The 22,933-nt window shown below is 38.5% G+C and overlaps 2 protein-coding genes and 1 pseudogene across 6 annotated transcripts in view; 1 reads left to right on the top strand and 2 right to left on the bottom strand.

The window, feature by feature from the left end:
- Positions 1-1,060: 1,060 nt before the first annotated feature.
- On the bottom strand, positions 1,061-3,527 carry LOC113573226 (annotated as a pseudogene).
- A 1,002-nt stretch (positions 3,528-4,529) lies between these two features.
- LOC113573254 (aquaporin-8-like) lies at positions 4,530-12,008 on the bottom strand. Its single transcript, XM_027003388.2, has 5 exons — positions 11,716-12,008; positions 11,260-11,386; positions 10,660-10,874; positions 5,027-5,161; positions 4,530-4,843 (listed from the first exon to the last, which is right to left on the bottom strand). The coding sequence occupies exons 1-5, from the start codon at positions 12,006-12,008 to the stop codon at positions 4,801-4,803; spliced, it is 813 nt and encodes a 270-aa protein (XP_026859189.2). The 3' UTR covers positions 4,530-4,800.
- A 2,786-nt stretch (positions 12,009-14,794) lies between these two features.
- arhgap17b (Rho GTPase activating protein 17b) overlaps positions 14,795-22,933 on the top strand; it is a 22,740-nt gene continuing 14,601 nt past the window's right edge. For all 5 annotated transcript variants that reach the window (XM_035524155.1, XM_035524163.1, XM_035524150.1 and 2 more), the window contains exons 1-2: positions 14,795-15,135; positions 20,082-20,121. In XM_035524155.1, the coding sequence (XP_035380048.1) occupies positions 15,083-15,135; positions 20,082-20,121 (93 nt within the window). In that variant the 5' untranslated portion in view covers positions 14,795-15,082. The remainder of the gene's footprint in view (positions 15,136-20,081; positions 20,122-22,933) is intronic.

The following is a 22,933-nucleotide window of genomic DNA, read 5'->3' as shown; positions in this document are numbered from 1 at the left end:
CTTTGGTTTTGTAATTGAGTTTTTGTTTGACTTCACTAGGAGAATTTTATTCTTTCGATTCATAAGGTAATGAGGGATGGAATTCAGCCTGACCAGGGGCAAAATGGATGTCGTACTTATTGGTTACACCTGGCTGTTTTTAGCACACACATTTCAGTGGCCATTTTTAGTCTGTTGAAAAACGTAAATGCTATTGCCAATCTGATCCTCTCCACAGTCAGCTTTACTGACAAATGGCTAAGCCCAGCAGTCAAACCAGTATAATCTACAGGATAATTCTGTTAAAAATTTGCAACAAAACTATCAAACAAACTGAACTTGCTTAGATTTTTCAGCATTATGTAAGCACAAAGAAAAAGGATCATTAACAAGATTTGCATAGAGAGAATCACTTTTTATTTAAATAATTAGGTTAAATAAATGTAAGACAATAAATGTTGTCCACAGTATTCTCACATTAATAAATAGAATTTTAATAAACTTTTCTCCCAGATTTTAAAATGGACGCATGGTTTACTGTGAAAACATAAGGAATTTGGTACATACATACACTAGGCTCTCTATAGGAAATGTAAAACAAAACAATACCTAAAACAAGTTAGTCAATTATATGACTTGATAGTTTCAGAGAATTAATGCTTCTAGGCTAGGATACACTATATATAAAGCTAAAACTAAGTTATCTAGAGGTCCTTCATCAGCTGTGCAACAGCTCTGTTGCAATGTTCTGAAACTGTGTACTTTACTACTATTTTGAATATGTATAGATCTCTTACTACACTACTCTGCAGGTATCTTCTTTGAAGATATAGATCATGAAAAAAGATTATATTTGTTTAATGAATAATGAATGATAATTGTAAAATTGGGTTGGGTTGATTTTTTTATGATGTAGTTGATATGTATGACAATAATTCAGCACAAGATTTTGGAAGTAATGTAAAGATCCGCAGAATACAATGTATTATGTCATGTATAACAATTGTTAAATATAAAATGATACATGCCGGTTCTATTCCATATGTGTAAAATACAGTATTTTTAAAAATTGGAGTATATGTTAAAGTATGTGTAACCTGGGAAGTGTTAAATTGTGTGTCACTTGAACAGTCTGCATCTTCTGATTTCCAAGCAGGAGTCTGGAGCACAAAAAAGGGAATGAATATCATTCTCTGAGATCCATATACTCAACTGAACAAAGGAAAATATAAACATGTAAGATAAAGGCACAAGCATGGCTTGAAACATGTGTCTCCACCTAAATTGTAATTTTTCTTTCTTCTTCTTCTTCTTTTTTTTTTTTTACAGCATATGTGGGAGACTTACCACACTAAGGCAGCTACCATCAGGGAGCCGGCAGTAGGGCCGACCCAATGGTAGGTCCAGTAGTTGGACCAATATTCTGGCTGCTTTCAGACATGTGCCAGACACATCACTCCTACAACCATATGTGCCAGACACATCACTCCTACAACCATATGTGCCAGACATATCACTCCTACAACTTTTTTTTTTTAGTTTCCCACTGTGATGTACTAGCTCATTTTGTGTTTGCATGTATCAAAATGAATATATATATTAGATGTGAATATGCTGTAACAAAATATTCTTTTGGATCTGAGAATTTTTGTCTGAGCAAACTCCAAAAATAAAAGGCACCCTAAACACTATTTGTTGTGAATTTACTGTACTTATTAATTCTGATAATTTATTTAGATATACATTAAGAATAATGTAATGTTTGACCTGTGCAATGCTAAGAAAAAGAAACATTTTCATTATATGCTATAGGCAGTAGTGTTATTCTATTCTATTCTATTCTATTCTATTCTATTCTATTCTATTCTATCAATGTGATGACCTAACAATTCAAATTCACCCAACTCACCCTGCCAGTACACTAATGATGACAGTACAGCCAACCAGAAATGGTAGCAGGGGAATTTTCTCTTGCTGCTGACAGCATCTAGCCACCACGGTGAGCAAGCACGTCATAGCGATCTCTCCAAAGACAGCCTGACCAAGTTGCTCCTCTGTCTGGAGAATGGTGAAGGCTGCGCCCTGTGCTCGGGCATAGATTCCCTCTGTCGTCATCAGCTACAAAAAAGGCAATGGGGAAAAAGAAGTGTGAACCAAAAGTGTGCAGATTCATTATTTCTATGTGTTTTACATAGTTTCCTAGACCCACTCATTCTCACTATGCTGCCTGTTGTTCTTCTCATCACCCCTGTACACTGTGGCCTGTTTAGGCTGATGGTGCTGTAACCACTAAGTGCACAGCTGCATTGACACCAAACATTGAGGGCTGAGATCCCACAGGTCACGCAAGGCTACTATAGGCTCACCTTGGCCATGGCAGCTCCAAGCACAACTCCAAATAGCTGACTGACTATGTAAGGCACAACCAGGAGCAGTTCAATGCCCCACAAAGGTATATGAAATGAGATTGAAAATGAGAAGCACTGTGAAGGAAAAAAAAAGAAAGATTAGTTATAGAACATATGATCACATAGAAATCTACACATTTTACATTTTACACATGCTTGAATGTTCATAACTTAAAAGTGTTTCAGTTCGATCAGTTACATCACTTTTAAACGACCACGTTTCCCATTTTAATGTTGTTTAGTCTCCATTAATGCATTAATCTTCTGATAATCCATAAAGATTCATTTGTTTGGCCTTAAACAAACATTTCATTGTGACACTATGTTTGTTAAGGATATTTTATGATTAGTTCCATATATGGTTGAGTAAATTTGAAAATCTAAACTCATCATTCTTATTAAAAGGTCTTATTAAATGGTCCATGATTTTATAGATTTGCATCAGCTCTACTTTTATACTAATTCAACGTCAAAAACTCTGCTCCTGCTTTTTTTTGTTGCTGATTTTAATGTTGCTATTAGAAACACTGAACAAAGGAGAACAGCGTTAATACACCTTTTTATTCATAATGGAATTTTAGATAACTTGCTTAAGAGCTGAAAGTTCAAATATTTTCAGCAAAGATCATCAAACATACATTTATCATGTCTAATAGATTGTGTAAACATTCTTTTAAGAGTCTAAATACAGGTGAAAGGTTCTTGACTTAATGTTGCCATATACAAATAATGCCCATGTATTACATAACATTGATGTTGGTCTTCTCACCTTATCTCTGCCAAATATGCGACTAGGGCAGCTACTACCAGCCCATGTGCCAGTGCAGGTTGCAGCTGGATGCCCGTTTCCATGTTTTCTATGACTGACACAGATCCAATGAACACAAGGAAGGTGGTACCAATTAACTCAGCCACACAGGACTGTATGATTCATTCATACATGTTAGGATCTTTAAAGACTTCTTTCTTGGGTTTGTCCATTAGCATCTCCATGTTGTCCATCTCGACTTTTTCCTCTGCTGTTGTGTTCTGCCAGCCACAGATTTGAGGAACTGCTCCCTAAATAACTGAAGGATTTAGGTGCATATAACACTGCAGTATCTGTTGTTTTAAGTTTTCAGCTTTTACTCTGTGCTGCATTGATGATCTTATAAAATTATACTGCAGCTTCCATTGGTCTACATGTGAAGAACCAGAACAGGATAAGCATGCCAAAGAAATTGGAAAATAATACATATAATCACTAGTTCTGATGGATGTAACTGTAAATAATTGATGGCACGACAACAAAATGTAAAAATCTGTAAATTTAAGCAATAGATCTATGTTATGATTTGACATTACACATATGAAAGACTTTTAATGTCATTGTATTATTTATTTATTTATTTACTTTTTTTTTTAGATAAAGTTTGAGCATCATGTATCTTAATTATACCTTCAGATAAAATGGGCATTTTCTTCATTAAATAAATAATCAGATCGACAGAGTGACAGAGGACATTTATTACATATATAAAAAAAATGAAATAATAGAAAAATTGTGCACTGAAAAAAAAATCAATATAAAGACACAAATATATGAAGACAATTACACTTAATCAAGAACATATAAACTTGATACAGAAAGTACAGGCTTCTTGATAATTTTTTTTTTCTGAATATAAGGAAGCAAAAAAAAAAGGAGGTTTGTGCAATGTAGTGTGTATACTATATGAAACCAGGCTCATTTTAGCAATATAAGGTAGAGTCTATAATATGGTCTGCTGAAGACCAAATCTTAAAGACAAATTGCAAATATTTTTTTCATAGTTTGTAACTGCTTTGGCAAAAACCATTATACAAAAAGTAAAAATGAAAGGCACTGAAAAAGGTCATTAGGTCAAAGGTGACTTTGGAATCAGAGAATCAGTTCATTTAGATCACAAGTCTGCAAAGCAGTGACTGCTACACTGAATCTGAACATTTAAGGAGTTAAAGTCAGACTAATGGATTGAGGTTCCATCTGTTTGTACTACAAGAGAGGGAGAAAGGGAGTGCATGCTTTGCTCCCACTAACAAGCATGGACAAGACCTGGTCATGCATTTGGGCTGTGCTGAAGTTGACAGAGTTTATGACCACATGAAATCTAAACCAGCATGACTATCACAGTGTATTTCAGAAGCATTTATCCCAAAGGGTTAATCCTTCATTTTTCAGCAGGATATTGACACTGAATACAATTTGTGCAATAACTATATGGAAAACAAGGACAATGTCAACTAACAACCTAGCCAGACCAGTCTCTAGACCTTGATCTCACAGAAGTTCTATAAACTGAGCCACAGAGTCAAAGCAAAGCAACCTAAAAACCACCCTACTTCTGTAGAATGTCGTACAAAAGACACTACAGAAGTGGCAGAATTGGTCAGGTTACTTCAACAGCAATCTAATCCTCTCGTCACCAAGCATTAACCTACACACACAAAAAATCTTAAGGTTAAAAGCAGGATGTGCCACATGCAATATAAACAAACTGTTTAAGAGTATTTTAATATTTGCTGTTACACAATATAGTTTACTGATTCCACAGAAATAAATATATAGCAAAATTGCTTTAGTATTATTTTGCTACTGTGTTTAGTGGCTGCCAGTTTACCTAATGAGAGTCCCAGTCAGCAGTGCTCCAATCATGGGCCCGACCCAGTAGATCCAGTGATAGGTCCAGTAATGCGCCACTGCTGCGGGTCCAAAAGCCCGTGCGGGGTTCATACAGGCTCCAGATATAGCTCCTCTGAATGGCCACCAAACAGAAGAACATTATTAATAATTTAGTAATTGCACAGTTCTTCTTAAAACCTTAAATTAGTTTTAATTTATTAATTGGTTATAATAGACACTCCTAATGGCACATGCACTTTCACAACTGAGCAAAATCAGCCACAATGATTTATTTTTAGGTTTCTTTGTTTCTTTATCTTCAGCTGCATTTTTTGTCTTCATAACCACCATAACTCAAAACATGAACTACTCTAAGTACATGCCCAAAGTTCTGCATAAGTGCCTTCCTTCTTTTCTACCTGAACATGAGATACGCATATCATATTGTTATATCCTCCACTCCCCCTGGTTCAAAGCCCTTATCTCCCCCTCCAGCCAAGGTAAAGCATGGTGCTAGTGACACCAAGCTCATGGGTTCAATTTCCCGAGCAGCATTCATATAGTCAGTCATATGTTAAATATGTATGATGCTCTAGGTAAGAACTTCTGCCAAATGCTCTAACTATAATTTAGAGTGTAGGCTAATAGAGATGAGCAGACTGTCTGTCATGTCATGCTGATGGAGATAAGGACAACCATAGAGCGGGGTAAAAATGTTTGAGAGATACCAGCAGAGTAGCAGAATGTCTAGATTGCCCACTCTGTATATAAGTGTATGTACAGAATGCAATACTGTGAATGAACGTGTGCATATGGGTGTGTAAAGCCTGAGAATATATGCCATATGGGTGTAACATTAAACAGCAGTGTGGCAATAAATAGTGCAGTTAATGATTGGATTCAAAGCATCTTTTATACTGTTGAGATGGATTTTACCAGGGGCTCTAATTTTATCAGTTATGATATAATCTATATAATAAAACCATTAAGATGTTGTGATGCTTTTTGGTGATGTTTGATTTAGCATTTTAAAAGTATTATTTTGCTATTGATTTATAACTTGGTGTGGAGTATTGGTGTGGTGGTGATATAACGTAATAAACACAAGAACGCGGACAATGGGATAATGTTAGAGATGTCTTGCATGCTTTGCTTTATTGGTTCTTTTGGTCCCTTGCTAATAATTACTGTATAAATATAGCATGAACAAGTACGCAATATTTTCTTCTAGTGAAATACTTCATGCTCAGGTCTGTAAAACTGAACACGATGTTTGTCTATGCATTTATTTCTTTTATTGTGGGATTCCTTTTGTCTATAATGATTAAAAGTGGCTGTGTTTTATTTCTGGGAATCTTACTGATTCGAAAAATGGCGGCCAAATAGTGCTCAGTAGAAATTCATCCAGTTCATAATAAAAATCTTCATAAATGGGATGAAGCTGAGGGAATATAGCTCTGGCAGGCTGTGGGTCATACCTATTCAAAGACATCTGAGTTTGAAAAAAAAGAAGAAGCTATTTTAGGTATAGGTTTTATTAGAACATTTAAAATAAGTTTTAAATTGGTTACATTTTAAATGTATTATGTTTTAACTGTTTTATTGACAACATTATGCCCTTTGAGTCTTCTGAATGTGTATAAATGACATTATACGTCATTATATTATATAAGTCATTAGCAACAACTGCTACCAATAGTGATTTGTTTAGCATTACAATGATGGAATACAATCCCATTTCACAGTTATTTCATGTATTGCCTATACCTTTCTTAAAGTTAATTTTATATTTCACATCCATTCTTTGTATTACCTGATTATTATTATTACTAACATATAGGAACAAAATTAGTTGCTACTCCGGTACACCATTTGTATAAGAGAAGTTTGACATGCTAAATTTCAGCAAAGGAAAGCATGCTTGTGTGTAAAGGTACAAAACGATATAAAATGTGGATTTATCTTAACATATGTATTTATTTGATTTTTTATCCTTCTCACTTCATCATACATTCATAAATCACTGTTAAATCATTTGCAAATACAATTGTCATTTTTGTCATATTACATTTTTCTTCATATCCCCTTTATCAGGGGAGTAAATGTGTGATATTATATCAACGGTCATGGTACAGCTGTTGCAGGTGAATTACTATTGTGCAACACAGGTAAACAATATAATTGCAGTATCATAAGCCCTGGTGATTAGGTTTGAACCTAAAAGGCATTTGCAGATGTGTGTGTGTTTGTGTGGAAGGTGACTGTGCATGTGATATAACAGTTTTGTGATGTAAAACTGGGCTAATTCATGACATAACTGTCTATGACTTGTTTTGAGCATTTGAGTCTATTAAATTCAGAATTTAATCTAAGTTTGAGGATAGTACGAATAACTGATTTTAATTGATTTACTGATTTGATTCATTGTGTTTTAGGATCAATAGTCAATAAAAATACTTAAGAATACAAGTGTGTTTCAGCATGTTTCTCTAGTACTGACACACTCAAATCTGTAAAACAGAAGGTAGTGTTTATTTTTTGTTTATTTGTTTATATGTGAGGTTTACTGACCATTTTCCTTCTGCTTTGATTGTTCCAAAAATGATCTATTTGCAGGATTGTAGAGGTTACAGAACTGTAGAAGTTACAGAATTGCTGCAGAGGAAATACTGTGTCATGAACTTGCTGTAGAAAGTCTTCAGCTTGATATGTTTACAATTGTGCACTGACTTGCCTTATAGAGTCCTATACTCCTTCTAAAAAGGGAAATACTAGTTTAAAAAGCTCATTGTAAATCTCTCATGTGTCCCTTTTTTAAAGTGTGGCAGAATAAAGAATTACAACTGCCACTGATAACACTGAATTGCACAGAGACAGTTTGAAAGCTGCATGCTTGCAGGTTTTAAAGATTTAGTGGAAGATCTTCAAATGCCTGAGAGTAAGCATGTGAACTCTTGCTTCTCTTTCTTAATGGTCATAGGCATTCAATAATAGGGAATTAGAGATGAAATAAGGTATATATGGATTTGAGCTTAATTTGAAATTATACTCCTTTACAGAAAGAAGTATTTGCAATGTAAAAGTCTGAAATGCCTTTTGTTTGGGTTTAAGATTTCATCAGCTGGTACTTTTGAAAGTTTTCCTTTTAACACTTGACACCTGCAGCAGTGACTTAGCTCAAAATTCATACAGTATTTGTTCAGAACAGACTGAAAGAAATCTGCCAAATATTTAACCCCAAGTTGAAAGTATCTGGAAAAACACTCCTGCAAAGCTTCAACTAGAACTATCAAATGGAAAAGCCCTGTGCATTATCCTGGAATGGAGATTAAAATTAACATGTGCAGTCTTGTTCTTTTTGTACATACATCCAAACACACAAGCACCTAGGACAAAAGGCTTTGATCCTGTCAACCCCATGGGACTACACCCGCCCGATAGCTTTGTTCCCCGAGTGCTTTGAACCTATCTCTTGAGCATGCTTACCCTTTATTGATACTATTGTGCATTTAAACTGGCTGAGGTGAGAACAGCTGCCACAGTTTCAGATGTAGAAATGCAGCAGAAATGTGGAGAACATGTAATCATTTTGGATAACTTTAGAGAGCCATTTAATATTTTTCCCCCTCTTATGAATTTGTGTATATTGTAGTGAGGAATCTTTCATAGCTGGTAATGGACAGGTGAGTGCTGGAGTGAAAGATTGTTGTAGTACTGTTATAGACATATAGTTATTCCTAAAATGTGGCTGTGATATAAGCATGAACAGATTGGAAATTCTTCAAAGTCAGAGAGCTGTCCATTGGTTGTCCGGCTGCTCAGTTTGAGAGGAAGCTATCAGTAAAAATGTAAGATTGTATATGTAGGCCTTGGTGGATTGATGGATTGCCATATTTGCTGAAATATGTGGTACTCTTAGTTAGCTAAGGCTGTATTTTTTAATGTTTGATTGGGGATTCTATCCATTATCCATTACTTTTTCTCATTTTCCAGTCAAATAGTCTTCTTAGCAATTACCAGTGTTATGGAGAGTGTCTTTTTATTATGACTGGGAACATAACTGGGAATATTTTGTATTTTTACACAGGATGAGATGTCAAATACCCTGTACCATTAGAATTTCACATTGGCCCAGATCACTCACTAGATTCATAATAAGCATCTAAGAAACCACTACCTCAAACACAGTGAGGGTGAAAGTGTGATTTGGTAGTTTAGATAGTTAAACAGGGTGAAAGTGGAATTTGTTAGTTTAGAATGTTGGAGAGTTTATCAATTTCTTGCCAGAAATGTTGTATAGATGGATACTGCCAGAATAGATGGAGAACATTGTCAGTATTAGGTGAGCAATCTTTACATCAAATGGAGTGTGCCATGTGAAACATGCCAAGTATATAAATTCTAAGAACAAGAATAAGTAAGAATAAGCCAGATTTTCCATAAATGAATGAAAGTTTACAGAACAACCTGCATGCAGATATTTTTGAAATTGTTTTCACTGTTCCAGAGACTCAGAAGATTAGAAAAAAATAATTTATTAAATAAAGCTATCTAAGTGAACCCCCAATACTTTGTTTGTTTGTTTATTTCCTTATTTACTTACTCATAGTTTGACCAATTCATTCATTGGTTGATTGATTGATTGATTGATTGATTGATTGATTGATTGATTGATTGATTGATTGATTGATTTGTTTTGACTGACTGGGGGTGAGGTCTCCTGCTACCTTTGCTGTACAGACACTCTAGACCTTTGAGCAAGTCTTTTGAACAAGTCCATTCAGAAATGGCTATTGGTTAGCTTAAAGCTAAGGGGTTGGTGATTAGTGTTCTAGGGTTTATTGCTTCAGCTTGATGAAGCTGTCCTGACTACTCACTCAATGTGTGTTTGTGTGCTAATGCATGAGAGTTAAAAAACAGCACCAAAATTAGCACCAAATTGGTCATTGATTCTTTGGAGTTTTAAAGACTGGATTAATTGAACATCATTTGTCTTAATACATTTAAGCAAAACTTAAATAAATATATAAATTATAGCAAACTCTTAGTAAATTATATTGCAAAGCTTCTTAAATAAATTAGCTTGAAGTTTAATGTTTTTTTGATGTTGTATATAAACAAAGTGATCCAAGTATATGCTTTAAATATGTTTTAAAATGGAAATAGTTGCTGCATTGGATAAATAAACAACCACAGACACAACATAAAAGTGGCACACTTGGTACAAATGTGTCCTGGCTCTGACATGGAAGCACAACACCCCTCACATAGGTTTCTTCTCTGTTCAGAGGCAAGGCTGAGCTCGTCCGAGCCAGCATAGCCACTATGAGGAGACTAGAGCAGGCTCAAATTTTAGTCACCTATGAGAACAGTCAGTCGGACCAGCCTCCAGAGAGGTCAGGGACATATCAGGCAGCTCAGGTGCCAAGATGTCCAGACGCTAGAACAAACATACTACAAGGTGAGTCTGGTTTTGCCCTGACTCCAAGTTTAGCTCAGTCTTCACTCTTTGAACTCCACTTCTTATAATGTATCTACATATCACACTAAACAGTGCGTAGGAGCAGTTTGCAATGCTTTACTGAAGTAGCATTGAAATTCCAGTGTCTGTACTATCATCTTGTTACTCACCCTGCCAGGACATCAGCGGTGACTGTAAGTCCGATACAGAAGGGAGCAAGGAAGGTGCGTGTCTTGCTGTTCACCGCCCCCATACACACAGACAAGGTCAGAAACAGTGTCATAACCACCTCCGCTATAATGGCAGGCCACAGCTGAGCTCTGTCCTTCACTGTGTTAAACGCACCACCAGATGTGTTGAAGTAATTTTGTGGTGGGGAGATAACCTGGGAAACATGAATGAGTTTTAAACTTGATATAACCTTATTCCTCTTCTCCAGTGCACCATTCACTAGCTAGTTTGATATTGTCACTTGTATGAAAAAAGAGCAACATTTCTGGGGGGTTCTGCTTAGAGAGACCAAAACTGGTGCAAAATGTGTCTGTGGTTCCATAATCTCCCCTTAGTTTCCTGTTTCATAGTCTGATAACACTTTCAAGCCACATATATGTACAGAATGAACAAATATTTAATATATAGATAAGGCGAGTTTTTCCAAGATAAGTGTCGAATAAAGTGACATATTTTCAAATGACAATTTTTTCAAAAACATTTGAGCTGTTGAGGGACATAGTCATTTTGAAGCCCAGGTATAACACAGTTTTACCCACTTTGGCCAGACTTGCTCCAATGAGTCCTCCACACAGTTGTGCAGCTATGTAAGGGATCAGGAGGATGATATTAAGACCCCCAACCAGGCAGACAGACACCGAGACAGCAGGGTTGAAGTGGCCCCCACTGAAAGAGAAATTGTACAACTTACAACTTATATATATATATATATATATATATATATATATATATATATATATATATATATATATATATATATATATATATAAAAAGGTTAAATTGATATTGATTTAACAAGGTGCAGCTTTTACATATGGAGAAAGATACACATAGTTGTTTTCCTTGTTCCTTGTTCATAATAACAACATCATACCAAATTATTTATTAATTCCCCCAAACCAGCAGTGTACATCCTAACACTGCTCTTACAATCTTCTCACCCTAAAGGAAGCCATCAGCATTTACATCAGTCTCCCCATGCACATGCTTCGTACCTGATCTCTCCCAGCAGTGCGATGACGATCCCCAGGGCCAGGCCATGGGCCAGGGCAGGCTGCAGGCTCCCAGTGTCCTGCCCGTTCTCAATAACAGACATGCAGCCAGTGAAGATAAAGAGGGCTGAGCCCACCAGCTCAGCCAGCCAGGGCTGGACGTAGAGCTGGAACACGCTAACTGCCCGGTGAACCCTGGGCCCCTCTTCTACGACTGACTCTGTGATTGACATGCTGGATGTGTTCCATGTAGATGGCTCTGTCTTCAACTGGGTCTTGGACTCATTTGTGTTCATGATAGCTGTAGACAGATAGCTTGCAACGTGGACAACCAGGGTTTCCAAGGTATGATATCAACACTGAGAAGGAGTAGGTCAGAGGAGGAGAGAGAAGTAGAGGGGAGGTGAGAGGAGAAGAGGGGAGGAGAGAGGAGAAGAGGGGAGGAGAGAGCAAGAGAGAGGCAGGCTGTGGTGTAGCCCTATTGTGCTGGGGGTTATGCTGATTGGTTTGACTTTTGGTACTGCTACAGAGGCAAAGAAATTAAACAATTGAAGAAGTTTTGGAAGTACATTATCTAACTATAGTGCACGATTATTAATTTGTTAAATATACAGGAATGACAAAATAATAGAAATGCCTGATGAAAATTGCTTTAATGTCAAACTACATTTTTCAAAGCAACATGAGGCAACTGATGGATTTCTAAAGACACCAAATAGTCGAACACAAATACTGTAAAAAAAAGTGGCAGGCCTATCTAACAGGGACAGACTTTTTAAAAAATAGTTGCTAAACACGACAAAATGGCCTCACAAATGACCATGTTATTAATTTAGTACCTCTGTCAGGCAGAGTCAACAAAAACCGTACAGTGTGTCCTTCACTGGGATGCTATTTATGGCAAGGCTGCCATTCAGAAAAAACACCAAGTTCGAACACTAGTGCAAAAGAAACATGTAAAGGACACAAAACCTGATTATCTGTGGAATGGGGAAAAGTCATGAGTTATCAAAAGCCAATGAATTTCCTCATCCCACATTGGCATTTTATAATTGTATGGGCAGCCCCCATATATATATATATATATATATATATATATATATATATATATTACAGAAGTGGAATAAAAATCATTGTTTTTGGACAGGTTTGATAAAACAAAATCAATAGTCCTGCTTTTAATGCTGTGTGAAAGGCTGCACAGCTCTTCCTCTGCTATGAAGGAAAACCTGCTCAAGTAATCTCTGAAATTAGAGAAGTTTCTGTGTGTGTACTTTTAAAAACACATGCTTTGGTGGATATTAACAACTGTTATCAGTAAACCTGAGATAAAGTATTTGTTATTTAATACTTATCTCACTCTGACATCACACATGTCATTTGTAGCACTATCAGTGTGGATTATGCATTAGCTTTGAATAGACAAAGCAGTGACTGTATGGTTCCAGGCTCTGCTAAATATTTGGCTTTGCTTATGGAATGATGTTTTGGCTATTTGTTTAAAGCATCTGGCTGCATTTGATATGTTTACATGTTATTCTTTAAATATGCTAATGTTACTCTTTTTATGTTAGTTTTGATGTACTGAATTTGGAACGAGAGGACAAACGTGAAGATATACTTTACTGACCCATTTAACATCGCAAATTCATCATACTGCTGCTTCACAATGCAGGGAGCAGTACAACATTGCCTAGTGGAGCAGTATGGCTGGGGCCAGCAAGGTTACGAGTCTTGCCTGAGGGCTCCATGGGTGACCCAGGACACCATGGTCAAATGCATATTTCATCTTAAGGTTGGTTGAGGAAGACATATACTATGTCATTAGAAAGCACATTTCCTACACAGATGAACAATTAAGGATTATTCTGATTTATTCAATGTCATACTACTTCTAAATGTACACATAAGGGTAGCTCAGGTGATTTTCATGCCAAACGTCCTTCTGTAGAAATACAAGGCTTACTCTGAATTTAAAACTTTTAAGCATTTGAATAATAGTTGTTTAAATACATTATCTCCTTAATATAAAACAATATGTTGTAAGGTAAAAATGTTATACGCTGTGTGTTTATCTATCAGTATTTGTTGCTTTTTGTTGCTTCTGCCTTTGTCAGAAATGTTTTCCTACTCTCCAATTTTCCACGATTTTTAGGCTGTAGAAAGACTAATGGCCTGCAGGTGGAAGCAAACTACATTTTATCGCTCTAAGCAGCAATAAAATACATGATTATGCTGGGAGCACATTGATTCTTACGTTTTACTAACCGTGTATGAGACTGGGTAGCTTGCACGATATACGTTGCATTGTGAAATGCATGGTCTGCACACCTTGCATGAATGGCTTATGCTAAATATACGATGAAAAGAGTGTATTGGTTCAGGCACCACCACCACCAGGTTATCACGCCTGAGTAAGGCCCCTAGCCCTCAGTAGCTCAAATTGTGTTCACTATTAATTGTAGGTCACTTTGATCAAAGCGTCAGCTAAATAATGTAAATGAAATACATAATGTCCACAGATTTCATAACAAATCAGGTAATGAAATTTCCCATATATTCACTGAAAAAAAAATCACATAAACAAAAGCCATATTCTTTCTCGTGCATTAATTTAACGCACGAAAATGCTAGAACTACTTGTTTCTGGGTCAGTTTTCCTGGTCCTTCTCCCCACCTCTGTTGCGCTGAAAGAAAACATCTCAGAGAACTGCAGTTTGGAAGCAGACCGTGTGCCAGTTGTGCTGGAGTCATACATGCGCTGTATGTTTTCATAACTTGTAGTTTAAATGTAAAACTAAACATTTACATAGTATGACTCATGCCTTTTTGTTCCATTTTTATTACAAATTCCAAATAGCCATATTACTTCTAGATTTTGTGTCACAAAGAACTCAAGGTCAAGTAGATTGCCATGCTGTAACATGGACATGGACAATGTGCAACAGTCTACATTAGAAACTTGAAATATGCAGCTCTAGAATAAATATACCGCAGATACTAAATCAATGCAATAGGCCGCTTCATAAAGGTGTCGAATGACACTGCCCATTTTGCAGCAGTGTAGTAGGGAAGTAACCATTACTTCCTATTTCCTTGTGTACCGTTGTTCAAACACTGTTGCACGGAGGGCCAGGGGGAAATGGAGTACAGTAAAACGAAACGGATAGCTTTCGTGTAGTTATATTAGTTTTCAGTTCGAGTCAACGATCCGGGGAATGAACGTTGACATCAGACCTGACGGAGCACCACGGATTCGTACCTCATCGGACGATGGCACCGATGTCTCTCTGGACTTGACTTGTATGAGGGATTTTAAAGGGGGCCTAGTAACTTCTGAAAGTTGGATACTGCGGCGAAAGGGGTAAAGATGAAGAAGCAGTTTAATCGGATGAAACAGCTCGCCAACCAGACGGTTGGAAGGTCAGTATTTTGGAGATATTAAACTGTTTTAGTTACGAAAGGGAGAGTGTAGAAGCTTTGGCGCAACGCGCACATTGGGAGTGTCGTCTTAACCAAGTTCATGAGAACCGTCCCTAGAACTATTTTACAGTAATGTGTATCTCACCTTCATCTATTTAATATGACCGAGGGTGTCTAAAATCCTCCGGCGCTTAACTATGTAGCTATGTAGCCCAAAGAATAGGTGTGCATATTGATTTAGTTGTACGGTATAACAAATGCATGCTACATTGACTGTACAGGCCTTCTGTATACCACTGTAAGGAGCACACTTAAATAAAAACACTCGAAACGGGGGAAGGTAGACAAAGTGGGTCCTCTGTGTGATAACATAAAAATCAGTGTATTTTTAAAGTAATGTGTAGATTTTTGGATTTCAATGTTTGTCTACTTTATGATTAATGCTTATTTACTCCTCACAGAAATTACTGGTGATGTAAATGTGCCAAATATTCGTGAAATTATTAGGATATCTAAATGCCAGTTGTGAATAGTGAACCTCAAGTTCAGATATAAATTGGAATACCAGATTCAAGTTCAGATGCCAGTGTAGGCCTGCAAAGAGGATGTGAGAAACTTTGTTTAATTCTTTTGCTTCTAAAACAGCTGACCTCAAACCATCTTCTTCATGATTTCATAAAGACACATGATGGAATAAAATTAGCATTATATCTTTACTCCCAATCCTGCTTTGATACTGGTTTGATACTATTCTTCCTGGTATAGCCTGATTCTCTGTATGAAATTTAGATACATGATAAAAATATGCCCATCATAAAGACATTGACAGAAATTATTTACTAATGGATACAGCCTCATTTCAGACACCCTACTGTTTGTTAATTGAAAACTGCAATGTGTTTCCTGTGGCCCCTATTTTAAGTGCCTCCTGCCTGATGTTTTTTAGTGTTGTTGTAACAAAGACGTTTGCATGTCAGTGGCAACCCTGTAGTCTTGGAGCCCCTCGTCGCGGCCCCTTCTGGGCCCTGTGGGGGGGCTTCCCCTGATGGCTGACACTAGGCTCCATCCGTGCTGCTCCCTATGCTGCCGTATGCTCATTGGCGCTCCAGAGGTGTCAGGGTCCTTCTGGCACACTTGAGAAATGATCTGGTAAAATGTGGAAGAACCCGTTTTGGGGCTTTTGGTCATGAGCGAGGACCGACAGCGAACTGAAAGGCGCTCGAGGCTTTTTTCCCCAGGAGTGCCACTTGGTTCCTGCGAGATTTGACTTGCCAGAAGGCGGCTGGTCTAGGCTCTTTAAGCCCATGTTAATTTTCACATGCACCTACTTGTCCTGAGCTCAACCTTCTAGACATCTACCTGTGAATGTCCTAGTCAAGGTTATGTCCTGCAGAACACATCTATAATATAGTGATAGGGTATCATTTATGTGAAAGACTCATTAATAGGCCCTATTCCTGCAGCCTGCACTTCTAAACAGGAATGTAAGGTAAACAGAATTTGTTAAGTTGGCAATTGCCACATAAGAAACTTTCAGGGGGGTGATAAAATTTCTCAATCAGTATTTCATAAATAACATGGAATAATTTAACATGTTAATGTGGTTAAAGTGTTCCTTATTACTATCTGAAAAGCTTGTCACATAAATTCATATTTACCTGTTTTTTTCTAATATAAATGAAGGAGGAAGTTGTGTCAAAGAACCAGAAAAAGCGAAGTGCTCATTTGTACTGTAACACACACACAGACACAGACACACAGACACACACACACACACACACACACACACACACATACACACACACACACACACACACACACACACACACACACACATACATACACACACACACACACACACACACACAGTAAATCATGGAGTGTAATGTGGAACACAGACAAGCTGCCTTCCAAGATTTAGCACAGAGCTACATTTTGACACAGCCAGCTCAAGTGACAGCTTCAGTTAGATCTGGAGATGGCACAGAGCAAAAACACTGCAGAAGAATTTACTGTGATCGCAAGGAAGAGGAAACACATGCGACAGCTGAGTGACATCTCAAAAATCACAAATTGCTAGTTTGAATCAATAGGCTACATGTGGTGTGTGGCTGTGAAGCTTTTAAAAGCCTATGTTAAGAGCTTCCTAACACACAAAACTCACTGGAAGCAGTGCTTGCTAAAATGGTGCATGAGGGGCCACTTAACCAATCCCTGATCTCATTACAGACTTTGTGGCATTAGGATGAGCAGGCAGAGAGTATACTAATCAGGTGATTGTGATGAGCAGTTTTATAGTTGCACTGTCTGGTTATGACTGCTATGTTAATCTCCCTCTCAGCTCTAGCTATCCATGATAGTATATGTAGGACTATATATTTCCTCAGACAGCTGCATTAAACTAGAGGCATCGACTAAACATTAATTCCAATGGTGAAATGCTTTGAAGTGACTCTTAGAGTATAAATACCCCTTAGTCCCTTATTGAGCAGGGATAAAACTGTGAAGCCAGTTTCGGCACCTCATGCAAGTATGTTCACACAGACCAGGTGAGAGGTGAGTAGAGGTGTCAGGGACTGGTTGGAGGTGTGAGCGGCTTTTGATGACCACAGTATTTCCAAGCACAGGTTTTCAGATGAATATGCAGGCCTTTCCAGAAACAGAAAACAATGCACCACTGCAGCTCAACAAACTAATCACATGAGCAAGGGGAGGAGGGAAAGAGCTTGTAACAATGCTAGTGGCATTCAAGCCCAGTGTCAAACCCCACTGACTTGATCTGAGACCTGCTCTCCAGCTCCTCTCTTAATCAAATTACGATTTTTGGCACACAGCAATTTGTCCTAGGTCAGCAGAAAAAAAGATTACTTCTGGGCCAGCTGCAACATAAAAAAACAAAACAAAACATAGACTTCTGTCCAAATTACAGTAAAAAGGTTTGATTTTCTTGTTAAATGGCAGGTTACTATGTGACACACTGTCATTTAACTTTAATATTCTTCGCTTTTGTTCATAAGTGTGCACTAATTGTATTCTGATGTTGCCGTGGGAATATATGCCATGAAGCACTTCAGGCTAGATGGCTGTGATTCTACCGGCTGGCTATAATCAGATGCACATGCTGTGTGCATGCACCCCGCTTGTCTAATGGCGAAAGCAGTGTATGCTCAGGGAATGTTTTTGCACTGAACACCAACGCAAAGTCTGATATCCATTCACTGCGTGGCAAATCAATGCTAATTCAATATTGATGGGGATCTAAAAATTCTCCCTCTGCCGAAGCCTGCTCTCGGCCTGTGTAATAAGATCTTGTGGATATTGGTTATTCTTGCTCGACCAGTGGCTATTAGTTTCAACTTTTGCGGCTGTTCCTTAATGCCTGTGCATGGATGCCCTGCAGGTACTCCTTGTCATATCTCCTCTTTCAGAGGTCCGTACATCCGGTGAGCAATAAAACAAAGCTCTGGTCACAGTACAGAACATTCTCTCATTCGTCAGTCACTGACCGCAAGCTATAGTAGCTGGTCTAGTCACAATGATGTTTGCTACATCACATTCTCTTACAAAATAAATGCATATTTCATCAATCCATTATAAACACATACATCTCCATTCCATCCTGAGCCTTATTACAATGTATTACAGCAGTAGCAGCTAATGGCAGTGCCCTTGTGGTGGGCAGTGGTGCTGGAGCTGGGTCCAGTTGGCAGGCATGCAGACATGCCTTTCATGCTGCCTCAACACTACTGTGCTGCTTACTCAGCAAAGTTGGGTTTGCTCCCTGCAGCAGGAGCTCATGTCCAGATCCATTACTAGAGTGGAGTGGAGCGTAGCCTGCTCTATGTCGGTGCGCTTCGCGTGCCGTAGGGGTAGAGGGGAATGGAGCCAGGGTTTGTTCCCACACATTGAATCCCAGAATAGTGATCTGCACTGTTATGTCTCTGCTCAGCATGGTGATGACAGCTATCAATAGCTATGAGCTGTGTGCACCATGCATTGGGATAACTGGCACTATGCTGCACTTCCTACAACTGTTTGTAGTAACCTGTTGTAGTAACAGGAGCACTGCGCACTGTGCACATACTGGCTACCTGTGGCACAGCCTCTCCATTAGATATGTATTTTCTGAGATTATTAGAGTAACACTAAAAGTAAGGGAATAGACACAAACTGCAGCAATCAATCCGCTAACCAATCCTTTCTAATCTCCATTCTCATGTGTGTGTGTCTGTGTGTCTTTATGTGTGCATGCAAATGTATGCATTCTTGTGTGAGCGTGTGTGTATATGTGTTTGTGTATACATGATTGCCATAACAAAGCATGGAATGCTAAAAGCAGGGCATGATGCATCTTAGTCAGGGTTTATCTGTGATGTTAATAGATAATGTGGTCTGTAAGTACATTTGCATAGATGCTAAGCATAATAGTGGCAAAAGTATTATGACTGAATTGCTGTAAAACTGAGAGCAGTTATGTGGAATATTGTATTTAAATAGTGAAGAAGGACTGCAAAAAGCATTGTGTTTTGAAATAAAACCCTACCCATAATAATGTTGATTCTTATGATGATTATTAAGTTGACTGTCTTCTGACTGAACATGTTTTTTGCTATGGCAATTCCATTGCTGTAGCCAAAAGATTTTGTCCAGAAGCCTCCATCATGGAGTAATTCTTCCATCCTCACTACAGTTTTGCATTCTTAAAGTTTAGTGGTCACTCAAGTTACTTAATAAGTTGAAATGAGCTCTTGAGATCCAGTGGTGTCAGATGCCTTTATTGCCTCCACTCTGGAACATCGCTCACGCGTTCCAGTGCAGAAGCATACTCACCCATTCACCTCCCTGTGTTTCACAGAACTGTTCCCCCATGTCCTTGTGGCCCATATCATTATCCACCTTTTTGAAAGCAAACTAACCACATAATATTTATTATTCTTTTTCCTCAGGGCAGAAAAAACAGAAGTCCTCAGTGATGATCTTCTACAGGTGAATATTTCCCATTTTTGTTTATTGGCAACATGCAAGTACTTTATCCTGAAATTATATCACTGTCAGAGCTGCTTTGTCCAGTAGAGCCAGTTAACATATGAGGCCTAACCTAGTCCGTCCAGTCTTCCCTGATCAGCCGTCTCAGTTCTGAGTGGTCTCTCCAGGCTTTCCTGCTCTCCTTTACCCTCTGATCATTCCACTTGTTTTTGCACTTCTGAAATGTTCTCTGTGACTCTCAGAGAGCTAGATCCAAAATCTTTCATATGGGTCCATGCACAAGGTTGCAGTCATACCTAACACACTTACAGTTGTGGCCAAAAGTATTGAGACTGACACAAATTTTGGTTTTCATAAAGTTTACTGCGTCAGTTTTTTCAGATCCTTTTGTCAGATGTTTATATGGTATAGTGAAGAACAATTATAAGCATTTCATAGGTTTTTTAAAAAAAAAACTTTTATTGACAAATCTAACCAGTTTAAGCAAAGACTTAATATTTACAATGTTGACCCTTCTTTTTTAAGACTTCTGCAATTCGCCTTGGCATGCTGGATATCAGCTTCTGGGCAAAATCTTGACTGATCAGTGCTTCAGGCGTTTCTGTGTTTTTGTTTGGCCAACCTCTTTTTGAGGGGCTGACTACAGGTTCTGAATGGGACTGAGATCTCGGGAGTTTCCTAGCCATGGACCCAAATGTCAATGTTTTGTTCACTGAGCCAATTGGTTATTACTTTTGCCTTGTGACATGGTGCGCCGTCATGCTGGAAAAAGTATTGTTCATCACCAAATTGCTCCTGGATCATTGGGAGAAGTTGCTCTTGGAGGATGTTTAGATAACATTCCTTATTCATGGGAGTGTTCTTAGGCAATATTTTGAGCAAAACCACTCCCTTGGATGAGAAGCAAACCTACACATGAATGTTCTCAGGATGCCTCACTGTTGGCATAACACAGGACTCATGGTAGCACTCACCTTTTCTTCTCCGGACAATCATTTATCCAGATTTACATTTACATTTATGGTTTTTAGCAGACGCTCTTATCTTATCCAGAGCAACTTAAAAAAGTGCTTTGTCGTTTACTCATAGAATATATCCAAGTACAATACAGTAGGTTAGAATTAAACATACCAATGAACTAGAATACTGTAGAATACAGGGATGAATGCTGATACTTAGAAGTGCAAAATACATAAGGTCTATCTTAAACAATGATAAGTGCTATAAACAGTAAGTGCTAGAGTTTGCTAAACAACATAAACAATGCCCTACAATAAGTACTAAATTAGTCAGTCAATATGGGAGCAGTGTCAGTTGTCCTTTAAATATTCTGCAGATAGATGGGTCTTCAGTCTGCGTTTGAAGACTGCAAGGCACTGCGCTGTCCGGACAGCAAGTGGGAGTTCATTCCACCATCTTGGATACAGGACAGAAAATATTCTCAGTGCTTGTCATCCATGAGACCTGAAGCAAGGTATTTCTAGCCGAGTCGTACTTGAGGTTCGAAGTACTCCAGGTACAGATCGGGCTTGGACCATTGACCTCATGTATGAAGGGGCTGCTCCATTTTTGGCTTTGTAGGCAAGCATCAAAGTTTTAAATCTGATGCGTGCTGCTACAGGGAGCCAATGAAGGGAGCGCAGCAGTGGAGTAACGTGTGAACTTTGGAATATTGAAGACCAGTCGTGCTGCTGCATTCTGGACAAGTTGTAGAGGTTTGATGGCTCTTAGAGGAAGATCAGCAAGTAGCGAGTTGCAGTAGTCTTTGAGATCAGAAGAGCACAAAGCTTTGAGATTACAAGAGACTGCACAAGCACCCTGGTAGCTTCCTGCGAAAGAAAAGGCCGAATCTTTCATGTGTTACAAAAGAGGAATTTGCAAGACCGGGTTAGATTAGAAACATGAGTTGAGAATTACAACTGGTTGTCCAAAGTTATGCCCAGGCTACGGGCAGCTTTGGATGGTGATACCAGGGAGTTTTCAAAGGAAACAGTGAGGTCATGGTAAGGGTTTGGAGTACCTGGGATGAACAGAAGCTCAGTTTTACTGGGGTTGAGCTTCAAGTGGTGGGCTGTCATCCATGACGCGACGTCAGTCAAGCATGCTGAGATACGTCTGGAGACCTGCGTGTCAGAGGGTGGAAAAGAAAGAAATAATTGAGTGTCATCAGAATAGCAGTGGTAGGAGAAACCATGAGAAGATATTACATCACCAAGAGAACGAGTATACAAAAAGAAGAGAACACCAGTGGAGAGTCTACATGGTTTGGCTGTGGATCCTCTCCATGTCACCTGATAGGACCGTCCATCCAGATAGGACTGAAACCATCTCCAAGCAGAGCCAGTCACACCAAGCCTGGAAAGAACAGAGAGAAGAATGGTGTGGTTCACTGTGTCAAAGGCTGCTGAAACGTCTAGAAGAATCAAAACAGATGACTGTTTGGCAGCTTTAGTGGCATGAAGTTTCTCAGTCACTGCTATGAGGGCAGATGTCCAGATGTCCCAAACAGTCTGAAGGGGGCTTCATCAGAGAAAATAACTTTACCCCAGTCCTCTGCAGTCCAATCCCTATACTTCCTGCAGAATGTCAGTCTGTCCTTGATGTTTTTCTTGGAGAGAAGTGGCTTCTTTGCTGCCCTTCTTGACACTAAGCCATCCTCCAAAAGCCTTCACTTCACTGTTCGTGCAGATGCACTGACACCTGCCTTCTGCCATTCTTGAGCAAGCTCTGCACTGGTGATGACCCGATCCCGTAGCTACATCCTTTTTAGCAGACGATCCTGGCACTTGCTTGACTTTCTTGGATGCCCTGA

The sequence above is a fragment of the Electrophorus electricus genome, chromosome 1, assembly GCF_013358815.1.
Source record: "Electrophorus electricus isolate fEleEle1 chromosome 1, fEleEle1.pri, whole genome shotgun sequence".
In the NCBI taxonomy this organism is placed as follows: Eukaryota; Metazoa; Chordata; class Actinopteri; order Gymnotiformes; family Gymnotidae; genus Electrophorus; species Electrophorus electricus.
Note: the sequence above shows the minus strand (reverse complement) of the source record. Positions and strands in the feature narration are given on the sequence as shown.